Source organism: Actinia tenebrosa, unplaced genomic scaffold (genome assembly GCF_029948245.1).
Source record: "Actinia tenebrosa isolate PJP-AT-01 unplaced genomic scaffold, QUT_ActTen_1.0 PGA_scaffold17__23_contigs__length_9995812, whole genome shotgun sequence".
Lineage (NCBI taxonomy): Eukaryota > Metazoa > Cnidaria > Anthozoa > Actiniaria > Actiniidae > Actinia > Actinia tenebrosa.
The window spans coordinates 2,574,727-2,591,189 of NW_028292577.1; the positions used below are offsets into that span (position 1 = coordinate 2,574,727).

General features: G+C 36.1%; 3 protein-coding genes across 3 annotated transcripts; 1 reads left to right on the top strand and 2 right to left on the bottom strand.

Moving 5' to 3' along the window:
- Positions 1-1,265: 1,265 nt before the first annotated feature.
- On the bottom strand, positions 1,266-3,693 carry LOC116306705 (ras-related protein Ral-A). The gene is made up of 2 exons (XM_031716791.2): positions 3,445-3,693; positions 1,266-3,150 (listed from the first exon to the last, which is right to left on the bottom strand). Exons 1-2 carry the CDS (start codon positions 3,547-3,549, stop codon positions 2,539-2,541), a joined length of 717 nt encoding a protein of 238 aa, XP_031572651.2. The 5' UTR covers positions 3,550-3,693; the 3' UTR covers positions 1,266-2,538.
- A 724-nt stretch (positions 3,694-4,417) lies between these two features.
- Positions 4,418-7,364, bottom strand: LOC116306733 (CCA tRNA nucleotidyltransferase 1, mitochondrial). The gene is made up of 2 exons (XM_031716826.2): positions 6,423-7,364; positions 4,418-5,228 (listed from the first exon to the last, which is right to left on the bottom strand). The coding sequence occupies exons 1-2, from the start codon at positions 7,300-7,302 to the stop codon at positions 4,711-4,713; spliced, it is 1,398 nt and encodes a 465-aa protein (XP_031572686.1). The 5' UTR covers positions 7,303-7,364; the 3' UTR covers positions 4,418-4,710.
- Positions 7,365-9,813: 2,449 nt separating this feature from the next.
- Positions 9,814-15,848, top strand: LOC116306729 (uncharacterized). Its single transcript, XM_031716821.2, has 2 exons — positions 9,814-10,037; positions 12,721-15,848. Exons 1-2 carry the CDS (start codon positions 10,007-10,009, stop codon positions 15,315-15,317), a joined length of 2,628 nt encoding a protein of 875 aa, XP_031572681.2. The 5' UTR covers positions 9,814-10,006; the 3' UTR covers positions 15,318-15,848.
- The last annotated feature ends 615 nt before the right edge of the window (positions 15,849-16,463 follow it).

The window sequence follows — 16,463 nt, forward strand, 5'->3', positions numbered from 1 at the left end:
TTCAATCTTCTGCTCATGATAATATTACACAGCTAACCCGCGGTGTTGTGACGGCCATTCCTTATCCATTCTCAAGAGTTGAATATACAGTACTTCTGGGGTTAGCAGCCTTGTGACAAACAAGCATTAATAGAGGCAGCCATAACAGGATGCACAACCTGAATACAATTGTTTCCCAGGGGAAAACTGAATTCCTTCTAATGTATATCAGATTAGAACACACTCACTTTTTTTCTGCCTCCTGTCATGGCTGCCATTATACGATGGTATATCATCAATATCATCCTTGTAAGTTTGCAGGGGCATATCCTGGTTTTTTTTCCATGGGGAAGGGGTCCGAGGGATTTTCCATCTGCCTAAAATGTTATACTTCCCTATCACACACACCACACAACAAAACAAAATATTTTTCAATAAAGATGGAAATTATATGGATGCCATTTTTTAACAAAGCCCTACATCATAACTATAGTCAGTAGTGTAGGGAGGTTGGGGTATGGAGGCCATTGTCAAAATTTAAAAGAAAAAATTCAATATTAAAAAATAAATTTAACAAGAATCTAGAAATAATGTTTTAAAGAATTACATTGCAACGCCCCATACCTTGGCCACACAACTATCTTATTTTACAAAGAAATAAGTTTCTTTCAAGATGACTGCAAGAATGGGACCAGAGATATTGGCAAACTGGGTTTCTATAAGCTCTTGATTACAGTTTACCTTTCTGTGTGCATCTTCAAGCTGATAAGCCACTGTTTTCCCATTCCAGACCATGTTTTATTCCCTAGAGTATCATTTCTTTGTTTAATAGTTGCACATGACAAAGAATCTTGTTCTCAAGGGAATGACACATTGTCTGAAATGGGCAAAACATTATGCACAAGTGGATTTGGTCCATTTCAATGAAGTGCTTACTGTCTTGGTAGAGGGTGGCCAAGGGGGAGGGGAGGGGGGTTCCCAATTGTCATCATGCTGAATTTTTAAACAGTCATAATGGGACATTATGTGTGATGCAAGATAAGTCATAAAAAATTTGGTGATGTGTGATGCATTTAATTTTGGCACTATCATGCCTCACACAAACACCATTGGCCACCATGTTGGTAGTTGGAATACCTCCAATGATCCTTAGGTCTACCTATTTTTATGACCAATGCTGGCCAAGATATCCAGGTTCTTTTCTGGCTTCAGTCAATAAAATTCTCTTAGTTCTCACTCTTTGATTAATACCAAAAAATCAAAAATCCAGAAAAATCATATGCAAATTGAAATTAAGCAAAATTTACTTGCAGTTAAACTTAGCCACTGGATGTCACACTTTAACAGATGTCAAATTCGCAATGGTTTATCTAATATCTTCATTTACATGCAATGCTGTCTTGTACAAGTTGTAACTTTTCTTACAAACTCAGCTCTTTACTGTCGAGAAATATGACACAATAGATGTGCACATAATGATGCTATTTGTTTGGGTTAATTATCATTGTCATTAATTACCAAATATCTAATACTAAGATAATCCAAAACAATAAAAAATAAATAAATAATCCATGGCTGATAAACTCTGGACATGGACTGGTCAGTAGAACCAGCCCACAAGAGGCATTCGGCCAGTCAAGTGACAATATGATGGCTGGCCATTGCACTTTTAATTTCCATGATTTTTGCCTACCTGTTATGAAGTTTTTTGGCATCTTAATTATAACATCACAAAGTGTGCCAAAGTTCACAAGTACATCTATATAATCTTTTCCTATCATAGAAAAAAAGATATTCCTTTGTTTACTAGCAAGGCTTGAATAGATACATTAGCATGGACAAACTGTCATTCAAATAGCTACCATTTCAAGGAATGACATTTGGTCTGGAATGAGAAAACATTACACCTGCATAAATTGAGCTTACTATATACTTTCGATTGCAATCCAACATCCCTTCAAGTTTATCTGCAGCGTATTTCCGGAAATTATGCATGTGGGAAATACTTTTAACTTTGACATGTGAAGCTTTGACATTTGACGTTGTGTCAAAATATGTTTTTTGTACATTATTAATGAATAGATGTAATAAAATGGGGACGAGAACAAATTCATCCCTTATACCATATGATCTTTGGTGTTTTTATTCTAAATTAACAATTATTGTCCCAGTTATCAACATTTTGGCAGAGATACACCAGTGTAAACAAAAGGGATGTAATATCTTACAGGAAATTTCACATTTTCACCTCAGACAACCCAGGAAACTAGAAGGAAAATGATAACTTCCTTCGAGGTCTGAATCATTTGTAGTGATCAAAGCATAGACTCCAAGAAATAATAAAACAAAAATAATCAAGTCAACCAAAAACCTTGATTTTACAACTGAAGAATTTCGTAAAAAATTAATGATTTATTATTTTTTCCTAAAGAAAAAATGATGTTTAGTTGTTCTCAAACTTGTGAACAATTTGTCTTCAACTTTGGTGTTTGAGGGCTAAAGATTATTGATGTATTTAAGCTCTTATTAAATAAAACAGACCTAAGCTTGATAATATTTTTATGGTCGAGCATAGCCATGTTCGTGTTCGTGTTTTGACGGCACACAACGAAAAACAAACAGACCATACTTGAATATCAACATTAAACTTTCTGTATACAATGTACAAGTCAAAATCATAAAATTAAGCACTTCCTTCGAATCCTTCCTTTCTTCTTTTTTTCCGGTAGGTTTTGAGCCTTCGTCCATCTTTCTTGACTTGATTTCTCGCATTAAATCGAAGAACACTTTATCAACGTTTTCTCGAGTTTTAGCTGAAGTTTCGACATAAGGAACACCCCACTCTTGAGCTTTCTCCATTGCCTCTTCGCTCGTCACCTGCCGTTTGTCCGTAAGATCACATTTATTCCCCACTAAAAGAAATGGTATGTTATCGTCGCTTTTCACTCGAAGGATCTGCTCACGAAATTCAGTCGTTGCAGCGAAGGATTCTTGTTCAGTTATGGAGAAAACACAGAGAAACCCTTCGCCACTTCGAAAGTAGTTGTCACGAATGGCTGCATAGTCTTCTTGTCCTGCAGTATCGAGAATATCTATCTGGCATTCTTCGCCATCTAAGATGACTTTCTTACGATAACTATCCGCTTTGGTGGGTTCGTAATCTTCTACAAACTGTAAAAGAAACAGAAGAGACGCAGAGTGAGCAGGAAAGTACCTTAAATTGGGTCGTCTTTGGTATAGACTTTGGGGTTGGGTTTGTTAAACACTCATTCAAGGATCAATGATTCGGCACAAAATCATTTCTCTGTCGTTGTATAAGAATTCCAAATAAAAAACAACAACAGAATATTACCCTAAAATCCCTTATTCATTCATAAGTCCTCAAAAACAATGCTTAAAGTGAGAGTGTTAAAGTACAAAAATAGAACACATCCTGACTCGCACTGCGTACAATAATTGTCCTACCTCTTCGTACATAAACTGTAAAGTCAACGCTGACTTTCCAACGCCACCACTTCCAACCATTATCACTTTATGAAGTCCTAACTGCTTCTCCTTAGTCTTCGACATCTTGAGAAGAGAACTGAGGGGGATAAGGGGAGATATCGGGAGTATTTGATGGATAATTTGTGGGTATTATTTGGTAAGTAGTTGTGGTTCTACAATACTGTCTTGAACTCCCTCATTCAAGCAACCGCCCCTTCCTGTTATCAACCGTGACGTCACATGCTGTATCACAAGACCCCCCGTTATGTATCACTTTTTAAATAACGTCAAATCTTAAAATAGCTCCAAGTATATAAAGCGTGTTTTGCACTTTTTTAGTACTGTAGCAAAATATATGATAATCCAGTGTCTCTAAGTTCAAAACAATGGTGCAAAATACGGACTCGATTTTGTTGATTGAGGTTGAGGGTAAATACCCTCCCTCCCACCCACATAAGAGGGTATTGAAGGGGTAAAATGCCACCTTGGAATCTCCTTTTGATGTTCATTCTACTCTTAGTAGAGTACAAACACTATAACTGTGTAACATAAATACCACTAAATACTGTTAAATTATGCTAATCCCATTGTTTTCTATTGTTTAATTAGCACTATTTACTACTAAATAGTGCAAAGTGTTGCACACTTTTAATGTTTGTACTCTATTTGTCTGGAGCAAAAAAAGTTCTATTGTCCTATTTAATTAAGCTTTTCATTTGTTTGAAAACAAACAAACAACAACAACAACAAAAAAGAAAAAAATAGGAAGAAAGAAAACAATAAAATGCAAAATTAATGTAAGAAGAGAAAATGATAAAAGAAAAAGAAAAAGAAAGAAAAAAAGAAAGAAAAAAAAAGAGAAAAAAAAAGAAAGAAAGAAAAAAAAAAGAAAAAAAGAAAGAAAGAAAATTGACTGTTACACAGCATACACAACGTTATTTTTTTCTTAAAGATACTGATAGTTACCAAAATCAATGTTCTTTTTTTAGTGTCTTGTTTTTATAGTTCCATATATTTAGCATTAATACTCTTATCCATTATTATCATTAGTTTTGTTGTCATTAAAGTGGGCATCATATGGTATTTTTTTAGGACAATGACGCTTGTGTAAATTAGAGTAATGTGTTTTTGGTATACAGTATTTCTTAATAAACCTTATTCATTTTGAAGCTGGTATGCTCAAAAATGTTGAATGTACTTCTTTTTATTTTTATTTTTTAGACTCACACCAAAAGTGGCAGAATATCACTTGTTTAAAAGAGAATGAATTTTATCCATCAGATCTTGCTCAGTTGCAACATAATAACTATCCCTCCATATCTCTTTCAGCTGGCTCAGTGCCTTTCCGAGCTCAGGCCCTGGTTTCATTCCAAGTTTCTTCAAGTGGTCTCCCCTTAAAGGAAATAATGGTATTGGCCAGGTAGAAATCTTGTTTGCTAAATCATGCCTTCCTTGATAATGTAAAAGTTCTTTGAGGTGACCTCGGAGGGTTTCTTTGGATTGCGCACTTGGACTGCACACAAGCATGTCAAGGTATGGTTTTAATGGATCCTCATGTTGCTTGGGATCCCTGTGTTCTGTTATGAATTTTCCAAGGTTTCTTTCAGCATTGGACAGCTTCAAATCTCTAGCTAAGACCTCTGCTTCGTATTCAGTGTTGACAAGACAGCACAGTAGAGTGACAGGCTGGAGTGCATGCATTTTGCTTTCATTCCAAGCTCTGCAGAATTCATTCATGTTTTCTTCGCTGTATCCAGGAAGTCCTATAGAATTGTAAAATCCACTCAGTAAGATTTCACCGTTTAATAGGCCAGTTTTGAGTTCCAAATTACCACTGTGTTTCTTGATTACAGACTCATTTACACAGGGTTAGCCTCAATTTTGTGTAGAATATTTGCACATGTGTTTGAGATAAGGTCAGTGGAACTTCAAAGTATTTGTATTGTTGAAGTTGTGCATTCTTTACTTTACTGTTAGTATTTGTGAATAATTTAAACACTGATACAAGGCTAACCCTGTGGAAATCAGTCTGTAATCAAGTAACACAGCGATAATTTGAAATTTGAAAATGGTCTATTATAATATGCCTTTCTACAGTTGAAAGAAACACTTGCTTTACAAAGCTATGGGCTCTTAATTATGCAAGAAGCCAGTAACACTCCCTTTCATTCAACTTGACACAAAAAATAGAAGAACAACATGTAAACAAACCTAATTTACTGCATTCAGACCATGTGTCTATATTTGATGGTTGCACATGAGAAGACATATGAATATGGATACAACTTAAACAAAGAATCTTATTCTCAAGAGAATGACATGTGGTCTGAAATGTGCAAAATATTTTGGATTTGGTCCATTATTGTTGATAAGCTGAAAAAAATCTCTATGCTAATCAAAAGTCATGGCATGGCTAACTAAGAAGCAGAGAGAAGAATCAGAAAAACATTTGAATTAAGGGAGAGACCAAAGAAAAATCAATAACACTCAGGACAACACCTTGCTTGAATCTTTTGAGTAATGAATAAATTTTCAAAGGCTTTTAATTATAGGAGAAGTGCAAGAATTGCACACAGCTTGATGCATGCACAAGTCAAAGCTAAGTGCAACTCTAATTTCTTTCATCCCATTAAAATCTTCAGAACATAGCACTTGCCTTTTCAATAGACCTTTTCAGCTTGAGCATAATGTTTTACTATTTCAGACCACGTGTCATTCCCTATAGCTAGAGTATCTTTTCTTTGTTTGATGATTGTGCCTGAGATCGAGAAGACACATGAATATGGATACAACTGGAACAAAGAATTACAGGAGAATGACATATAGTCTGCAATGGGAAAACATGGTCCATTAAATTAGCGTATAGTCTATAGAGCTATGGTACAAATAACCAATGCATGGGATTGCGCATTTTAATTTAGCTAATTCATAATTTGAAATAAAAATAATTTTCCTACCTATGTAGCTGGGAACATCAAGATCATACATGAGTTTCAACAAACTAGGAGCATGGTTCCCAACAAGTATCTTGGCCAGTTCCACCCAAATTCTTTCCACTGCAATCATCTTCAGTCCTTTAGCAGTATCTTTTATTATATCTAATGTTTCTTTGTCGTGTTGGTTTGGACTTGTTGCTATTCTTCCATAAAATCGAAAATATCTCAAGATCCTTAGATAATCTTCCATTATTCTCTGCCTTGGATCACCAACAAATCTAACTTGATTGTGTTCAAGGTCTTGTTTTCCGTTAAAGTAGTCGTACAACGTCCCATCAAATGCTAGACTCATAGCATTGATAGTGAGATCTCTTCTCTCTGCATCAAGTTTCCAGTCATTCGTGTACTTCACTTTAGCATGGCGACCATCAGTCTCCACATCAATTCTCAGAGTAGTAACTTCAAAGTCTTGTTTATTTATATGGGCTGTTAGTGTTCCATGTTGTAGACCCGTTTCGATATAGCGAATTTTCTTATCTTTAAAAACATGGATCATTTCGTCAGGAGTAGCATTGGTCGAAAAATCCATGTCTTTTGGTTTTATTCCTTTAAGTAAGTCCCTAACAGCTCCACCAACTATTCTTACCTCATAACCATGATCAATAAAGGCCGAAAAAAGCGTATTCACTTCTGGGGTAAGGATACTTTTAAATTCACTTGATAAAAGTTTCCCAACTTCGCCTTCCATTTTAGACCTGAGTAGACAGTCAAGGAAGAACTTGAGCGGACTTATACGTCTTTTAGAATGCCTAATGCAAAGTTTTTTGAGTTCCTTTGTTACTGACGTTTGCAGATGAAATGTTTCTCCGCCAAGGAGAAGTCTATAGAAAGTTCTGAGCATAAAAATATTTTCTTTTAGCTGTATTTTGCTTCCCGTTTCCTACGACACCGCCGCCATTTTGAATTTCTGACTACAAAGCATTGTGGGAAACTGATTGTCTCGCGCTGGTTTGTTTTTTGGTAAAGGAGGGTTTGGGAAGGGGGGGGAGAGATGTAGCAAACTCCCCGTTTTCAAAGTCAGACAAGTTGTATATTTTGTTCCCCGGTATGAGTTTGGGACTTCAACAGGTCTGATGGCTCTTCCGGAGTCTCCCACGGTTTGTGCCCCAAATCTCCCGTTCGTCATCACTGACGTTAACCCTTTTTTTGGTTCGACAATTTTCGAACCTGAAAATCTTGCATGGATCCTCTCATTGTCATATTGCACAGCCAACCCGCGGTGTCGTCACGACCGGCTTCCGTATCCACTTCGGGGGCTGGCATCCCAGCTCCAGTCTTGGGGTGCAGGTTGATTGAATCTAAATCTTTTCCTACCTAATCGTTTTCTTCTTTCCTGATTGTGTTCATTCCTTCATTAAGAACCACTTTCAGACCCAGGGAGGGAGAAACTTGCCTTTTGAATAGCGTGCACGGGGTGCGGGGTTTATACAGTATACTGAAGGCTGAAGCGCTGTCCCAACATAAAAGCGAGGGGTTTATAATGTCTGGACAGCCCAAAGAGAAGTGAAGGAAAATTAATACCTCACAGTATGGCTAGTTAAAAATTCTTGTCCAGGAATGTGATCGAGATTTGCCTTTACGACCTGATGTGGATAAGGCTAGTAAGGCTAAGACAACGTATATAACAAAGAGATATAACTAGCTAAAAACTAGTGTGAGCTGCGTCGGTGTTTCTAATGAAACAGTAGTGATGAAAAGGTAAATTATACACCGTGAAAAGATGAAAAAACTTACTGACGTTTCGGACGCTAGTCCTTCGTCGGAGTAAAAGAGAAAGAAGTCTCTTTTACTCCGACGAAGGCTTAGCGTCCGAAACGTCAGTAAGTTTTTTCATCTTTTCATGGTGTATAATTTACCTTTTCATCATTATATGTATTTTTTGATAAGCGGGGAAGACCGCTGGACACATGGTGGGATTTCTTTAAAGGAAATGGAAATTTTTTTATTAAGAAAAGCATGAATAATTTTCTTATCCGCATTAAAACTACTAATTTGTAGACCTCGTTTATGACAAAAGATATAATTTATTGCACTGAGTTCCTGTTTCAATTACCATGTCAGCTCGCGTTTTTTTTTTTTTTTTTTTTTTTTTTTTTACGACTATAATAACCAGTTTCGGTCAATACAAAATTAGAAACCCTGAATATGACAGGAAACTCAGGAAGAACTTGGAACTTGAGAGAAATTGCATACCCTGTTTATGACAAGAAGCTCGAACAACCATACCCTTTTGGATCATCCCCGTATAGTCCACCCCTACCCCCGGGCCATGTCCCCAACGAATCATCAAATGGACGCGCACTCCAATTAAAATTTTCAAAACAAACTCAGCAGGCCACATGAATACGCTGGCCCAATAAGAGACATGCAAATTTTGCTTTATTTCAGAAAGTTTCTGAATTTTTTTGATTTCCCAACTCAAAATTTTCAGTTGTCACGACAAGGAATTTCAAGTTGTCAAGGCAAATATTTCGAGATGCCAACACAAAATTTCGAGATAAAAATTTCAGGGTGGGGTGACCTACATCATCATGTATTACGGTAAATGTGGCGATGCTTAGAATAGTTATTTTTAAATGTTCCAGTTCGTAAGAATATATAATAAAGCAGTAGTAAAACTGATCATTATATACCTTTAAGATCAGGACAAAAATCCTACTGAATAAATGCTATCTCATTCGCTGTAATATGGATGACTTGAACACCTTATACTGTTTGTCATCGGGGATGTCATTCATATCAGATTCCCCCTGACCCTGACTCTGCTTCTACCGCCTCCATAGCTAGCTAGTGCACACTTGCTTGTTGTTAGCGGAAAAGTGTTGGATGAAATTTCGTGAGCAACTCGAAATTTTATGAAAGCCCGAAATTTCGTGTTGGCAACTCGAACTTTTATTATTCAAGTCTTTCAGGGAACTTCAAATTTGTTCGTTCTGCATCTCATTTTCTTTAATATTGATTATCTAAAAGAAAACTAAAAACCAAAATAAGTAGCAAAATTTGCATGTACCATATGGGCCAACGTGCCCTTAAGCAACTATATTCCAACTTTATTTTAACCAACACTAAAAGTCGTTGATGATACGTGGTTTTCAATAGTAAATTTTAAGGATCGTGGCCTTATTTTCACAAAACTTATGGCTAAACAAAGAAAACCGACCAAGTATAAAATGAATATAAACAATCAGCGTTAGAACTCTTAGACACAACACAGCGTGAGGCAGACTTTTATTTATTTTCCTAGAATATAAAATTCAAATGAACCTTACATTTCGTTTGAAATTTAATAAAATATAAGGAATTATCATTTGTTAGTCTTAGAAGTTTATTCCAGTTTTTCTGGTCTCGCATACTAGCTAAGCTACTAATAATCTCCAGGAACCATTTTCCATTCAAATAGACCCTAATTGTTTTCTGCTAACAGGCTGTGACGTATACGATCTGACAAGCGACACTCAAATTATAGTCTACGGAAAAAAATTTATTCAACGTTGAAAAGATGATGGATTTGAAGTAAAATGCATATCCAGTGATTTGATGGAGTTATGGGGAACAATCAAGGGAGATCTTTGCCAGGTAAATTCGGTAATTTCTACTAAAATTCTCAGTCAATGTTTGCCACAAGTCAAGTCGCGCTTCACTACAATGATTACTAATGTACCACTTTAGAAGCGAGAAAACTACTTCTTTCAGACTTTTATTAGAAATAAGAGAACACAATTTACATGAAGGATCTAAACTTTATCAATATATGAGTTCTTAAAGGCGTATATCGTTCTATGAGTGTCAAGAGAAAGGTCGTTAAATAAAGTCGGTACAAATTAAAGTCTTTGGTATTCGCCTTCATTGTTTTTGCTCGACCGCTAGGTTGTATAAGCTGGAAACCTTTCTTGTTATGCTTTAGATCAAAGAAGTATTTTAACACTCATCTTTTCATCCATTCCGCAAATACGAAGCTTAAAAGTAAACGAAGTAAAGCCTAATGTACACAAGTCTTGAGAGATCTATTTGTGGACGTTCTGAGAAGTCAGATATATTGTGTACCGCGTTGTTTAGACGGAGTAACGATAAGGAAAGCTAAAGCGCTCTCGAATAAAAGTATTTTTGTCGTATAAGGAATAAGTATGCTACCAGATTTTCATATGAGGTACTGATAAAGTAATAATTAATAAAGCTGAAAAGTCGATTGGATTTATTTTTAGAAACGCCAAAAGTCTTCACACGATGTTTGAATTTTAATTAATACATCCCATTTGAGAACGGCAAACGAGATAATCTGTATGCACGCCTTTAGCACTTCTCAGGTCTCGCCTTGATTGACATTTTAACACTGTTTTGTCACAGAGAATACTTCTTTCACCGAATTCTGATCTTTCTGGATAAGACTAATCAATCCTAAACTCAAAACATCCTATGTTTAGTTTATTTCCTACGGATTTGCCCACATTGTCTCATACATAAAGCCACAAAGCCTCTAGCTTGATATATACATGAGCCCTGTGTTTGCACTATCTTTCTTTAAATAAACCATTAGTTGAAGAAAATTGGCTAACACCAATCGGGGGGGCTTGAAGGATTTTGTCGTTAAAGCCCTAATCGCTCCTTTAAAAATAGATCAGTACAAACGTTATGTACATTTGGGATTCTAGCATGTATTTTTGAACGGTTTCAACACGTTCTAAAGACGCGTTTGAGGAAATATTTAAAGTTATTTTTACTTATTAAGAAAAAAAAACTGTTGATGTCTGTGGCAATAATTAGGATTTCAAGTGCACAAGAGTCAATATTTACACTTAAAAGCTGTTTTTATTTTATGTTATACAAATGATGCCAAAAATAATAAGTTTTCTTAATCGATCAAATAATATAACACGTCGTTGTTGCCATAGCAGTGTATTCAACATTCTTTATTTTTCAAAAACCTGTATTAATATATTTCCATATTTTTTCCAAAGTTCTTCTGTTTATAATATGTCTGGCTTTCATCTTGTAACACTGATAATTGCCTTCGATTTAATTGAATAGTCATACATCTAGTTTGTGAACAGTGTGACATTATTTATAAATACTGGATAAGATTTAATGCTCGAGGCCAGGTTGACCTCTGAAGCTGCTGTTCCAACACGTAGTTCCATCGAGCATGACTATTGAAATAACAGAAACTTTCTCTGACATGTTCTGATAATAAAACAAACACCTAATTATACAAATTAGTTCTTTTTAGACGTCAAATGATGTCATCATCATCATCAGTTCATGGGTTGCATAATTAAGGCCCCAACATAGTATAAGATTTAATTTATTTACAATAATATTTTTATTAGAAGTATTTTAATATTTTCAAATAAAAATTAAAAGTTGTATGTAGAATTAGTTTGCCCTATAAAATTATTTAGGTTCTTGTTACAGTGTTGTATCTTATCTTATGAATACTGGCATCTGCTATGGATCGAGAGCCAACTTCAACCATAAGAAAAGTTATCAAGAGGTCAATAACAGAAAAGGATAAGCACGACAATCACAAAACTTACCACATGAGTAAAAATGTGATGTGACCATATTTTGCAACATTCATGGAATATGTTACAGATTATATGTCTGTTAGAATATTTCAGCAATTGTTAACCATTACAATGTACAGTTGACAACCTAAACTTTATATTTGGATTTTTAGTGTTTGATTTTCATTTCTACATCTCTTGTCTGATAATTAAATTTATGATTTACATGTTTAAGAAGCAATCCTACTGTTTATTCAAAACATGTTCATTAACACTGATTAGTTAGTTATATTTGGCATTTTCTGTCATCAAATTAAACAGTTTTTGCAAGGATTTTTTTCAAAATAATGCTGCCAAAATATTCCACTCAAATTGAGCCTGTTTTAGATTTCACATTGATGATTATCAGTAAAAGTTGTCTCTATTTTAAAAGACTGCTTTAGGGCTGTGGCAAATGGCCCAAAATTTGACCTAACATTTGTTGCAACTATTTTCCATGGTCTGCCAATAATGTTGGAATGCGATTTTTAGATGTGATTTGAGTTTGTCATTCTGATTTTTAGACACACCAATAGCCAACATTCTGCCAAAAACGATGGGCTGCTTGTCAGGATCCTTATTATATTTATTGATTAGTCATATGTTATTGAGAATAATTGGAATATTATAGATTGATTACATGTACAAAGGCCATCACAATACATAATTGGACTTTCAACGCTTCTAATATTTATATATCACTGTATTTTACTCTATAGTTCCTACAAATGGGAGGCATCAAAGTCCAAGATCTGGGAAGTATCCAGTAAAGAACCTGCCAGGAAATAACAATGGTTCAAACGAACAAATTGCTAACGACAGTGGTTCTTCCAGACCTAGCAGAAGTGCGGGAAATCACCCTAGAGTAGCATTTGATATTCCTGAATTGTTGCAAGAAAATCAAGTACCGGTAGACAAAATTAGAGGCCAATCTCCAGTTGTACAAAGACGTCTTGGAGATCCGGATCAAGTTATTTTGCAGCAGGGAAATGAATCAACTAAAAAAGGGCTGCTTATTCCTCATTCAGAACTTGAAGTGCCAGCTTTTTTAAGCAATTCTCGCCCTAATGGTAGAGTGGCTTTCTCTAGCAATGATGGTGATGGAAAACCAATAAAAGTATCTCAAAATGGACCATCTGGTGTTCATAGAAGCAAACCTGTTGTTTGCACCCGAACTCCAGGCAATTTAAGGGCTACATATGCTACAAAGGGTATGAATACTTCTCATGAACAAATTAACATGGAATCTGATTCGAAAAGACATGGATATGCAGCTGAAGGATCTTCAGGCAATGCTACATGGGGAAAATTGAGTCCGCCAAAAGCAAAAGGGACATTTATTATAGGAAATGATTCCTTAAATTCAAAGTCCATGCAGTCTTTGCATTCTACACCACGTAGGAGCATGACCAAACTGAATGAGAGCAATTATAAACATGACGTACAACCTGATATCACACCTGATTTAGTTGATGATTTTGGGACCTTTACTTTGCAAAGAAAATATAAGAAAAGACAACCCAATAAAACTAATTTGTCACCAGAAGAAAGGTTGAAACCTGGTGTCACTGGTAAATATACAGTAAAGCAACAATTAGCACCAACTAATTTGTCTCCAGAGGAAAGGTTGGCACCACGTGCTACTGGTAAATATGCAATAAAGCAACAATTACCTGCAAGGAATAGAAGAAGTGTAGAGGAAATAAATAGGGGAGTACATCCACAAAATGGAAATCATTGGTCACTCACAGACACTGATAGCATGCAAAGTGCATCTTCATTGTCTTTTACTGATCTGACTTCACCAAGCAGTTCAACTCACATAAACTTTCCCTTAAATCAAATAGAGGGTCATTTACATCCAGAAAGAACTTCACAAGTAAATGGGTCTATTCATCAACCTCAAGGTTATGAATCCCCTGATTCTGCTCTTGGTTATTATGCAGATTCAAGTTATGCCAACCAAGACAGCTCCATAGATGAAGGTAAGAAGATATCGAGGAACAACTCTCTTCAGGCTCACTTGAGACGAAAAGTCAAAGAATATGAAAGTATGAAACAGGAGACTTCAAAACAACACTTACATGTCCGATATGACAGCGATTCAACAACTATTAGTGATCAGAGTCTCTTTGGGGAAGGAATGTCATCAGTAACCCGGTTTTCTGCTTCAAACATTGGGCATATTAATAACCTACAAGATGGTCTATTGCTTCAAATATTTTCTTTTCTAGGCACTCTTGAATTGTGTAAGGTATCAGGTGTTTGTCAGAAATGGCAGAGTCTTGCTTGGGATCCTATTCTTTGGAACACCATTGAAATTACACATTATGAAGAAAGTGACATTAACAGGATTTTAAGAAATTTGCTTGCAACTCTGGCTATGAGCACCCAAGGGTACTGTTTAATGGTTCGTCGTGTCAAGCTTAATGGGAGTGAACTGGTATCAGACAAAGGTTTGGGGTTCATCGTAAGGTATTGTATTGATTTGGAAGAGTTAGAAATCAGTGGATGCTGTTGTGTAACAAGTAAAGGACTTCAGGATGTCTTGCTGAACTGTCATAATCTATATCGCCTTAATCTCAGTGGTTGTACATGCATTAACACCATAAGTGTTCCAAGCTCAAATGGATTTTCCATGGGAGATCACGGCTCTTTCCTTAATCTTCGGCATTTGGATCTAAGTGACTGTGTTGCATTTGACGATTTTGGGTTGAGAACTATTGGTCTTAGTTGTGGTTTACTGGAGAGTCTGTATCTTAGAAGATGTAGTCGCATCACTGATGTAGGCATGAAGCATGTTGCGAATCAATGTCGTCGTCTCAAGGAACTCAGCACAAGTGACTGCTTCAAAATAAGAGACTTTAGTCTCAAAGAAATAGCCAGAAACATCCCGGGGCTAAAATACCTAAGTGTATCTAAGTGCTCAGTAAGTGATACTGGGATCAAGTACCTTGGACGATACTGTGTGAGGTTGAAGTATTTAAATGTGAGAGGCTGTGAAGCTTTAACCGATGCTGGTATTGCATATGTGGTTCAGAATTGTCTGAAGCTGAGATCCTTGGATATTGGAAAGTGCGACATAACTGACAGTGTGATGAACACAATAGGAATCCACTGTCCACAGCTGAAGAAACTGAGCATCAAAGGTTGTGACAAAACATCTGATAATGGCATCAAGAGCATTGCAGCACAATGCTGTCACTTGCAATATCTTAATGTCCAGGAGTGCAATGTAAGTTTCGAGACTTTGGCTTTCATCAGAGAGTACTGTAGAAATTGTATCATTGAACACACCTGTCCTGCGTTCTTTTAAATTTAACTTTAAATTTATATTAATCTAAGTTATATATATAGTGTTGATATTTTAATAAGGTGATCACAATATGAAATACAAAGATTTTACATTCCAAACATACTTTTTCGTACAAAATTTATCCATTTTATATACTGTTATTCTGAGTGCACATCATACAGTGCATCATGTATTATCCCTGAGAATTATTTAAACCAGAAATATTTTACAAGGTAATTAATGTAGTTTATCATAAATAAATTTTATGTAGGCCATGGAGGTCAAAGAGGTTCTGTGGTTGACCATCAAAGTACTTTTTATTCGGTAAAAGATAACACAGTAGAATACAGTCTACTCACATACATAGTGCATTACATACATTCACACACATACAGAAAAGATGACAAACATTGCATGACGATGCTAATAGCAGCTGTGTAGGAGACTATAGGTACAAATCAACCTGACCTAGTATTTATATACACAAAGTTGAGAGCAATAATTTGTGTGATGTAATATCAGAGACCATTTATTATTCATGCCTGGGGGTGAAGAATGGGGGGGGGGGGGGGGGGGGGGGGGCTCCCATAAAATTTACGTAGAAAATTGGGAGCTAGTCAAAAGATATATGAGATAGCAGGGCTTAAAATAACGGCTGATCAGTCACCAGTCATGATGCCAAATTAGTTTTGGATATTAAGTGTTACCTCAAAATTGCCGGCAAGGCAAAGCTTTGACCGGACAAGTCCCAGTTCTGGCCAGATAGCCAGACATTGTTTGATGTCTGGTGGTTATTTGAAGCCCTGGATAGAAAGCGGTCACTTGAATATTTTCACAAGCACACAAAAACATGGAAGTGGAGAGGGGGAGGGGGGTCCTAAGAATTCTTATTTTTTAGGCAGAACGATACACTTTCATTAAATTAGTTGTCATGCGCTGCCCCCCACCCCCCTTCCCCTTCCCTGTTCCCCACCCCATAAATAATGAATGGTCCCTTGGAGAGCTTGCAGCAATCCCCAATTTATGGCTTCATCAACTTGGATATCATGATATATATAGTATGCTCTATATGTTGCTTATAAAATTAATTGTTTTAGCAATATATATTGTAAGTTCAGATGCTATGAATTTGTTACGTCCAAAGTTAGCACTTTTTGGTGTTGTTTG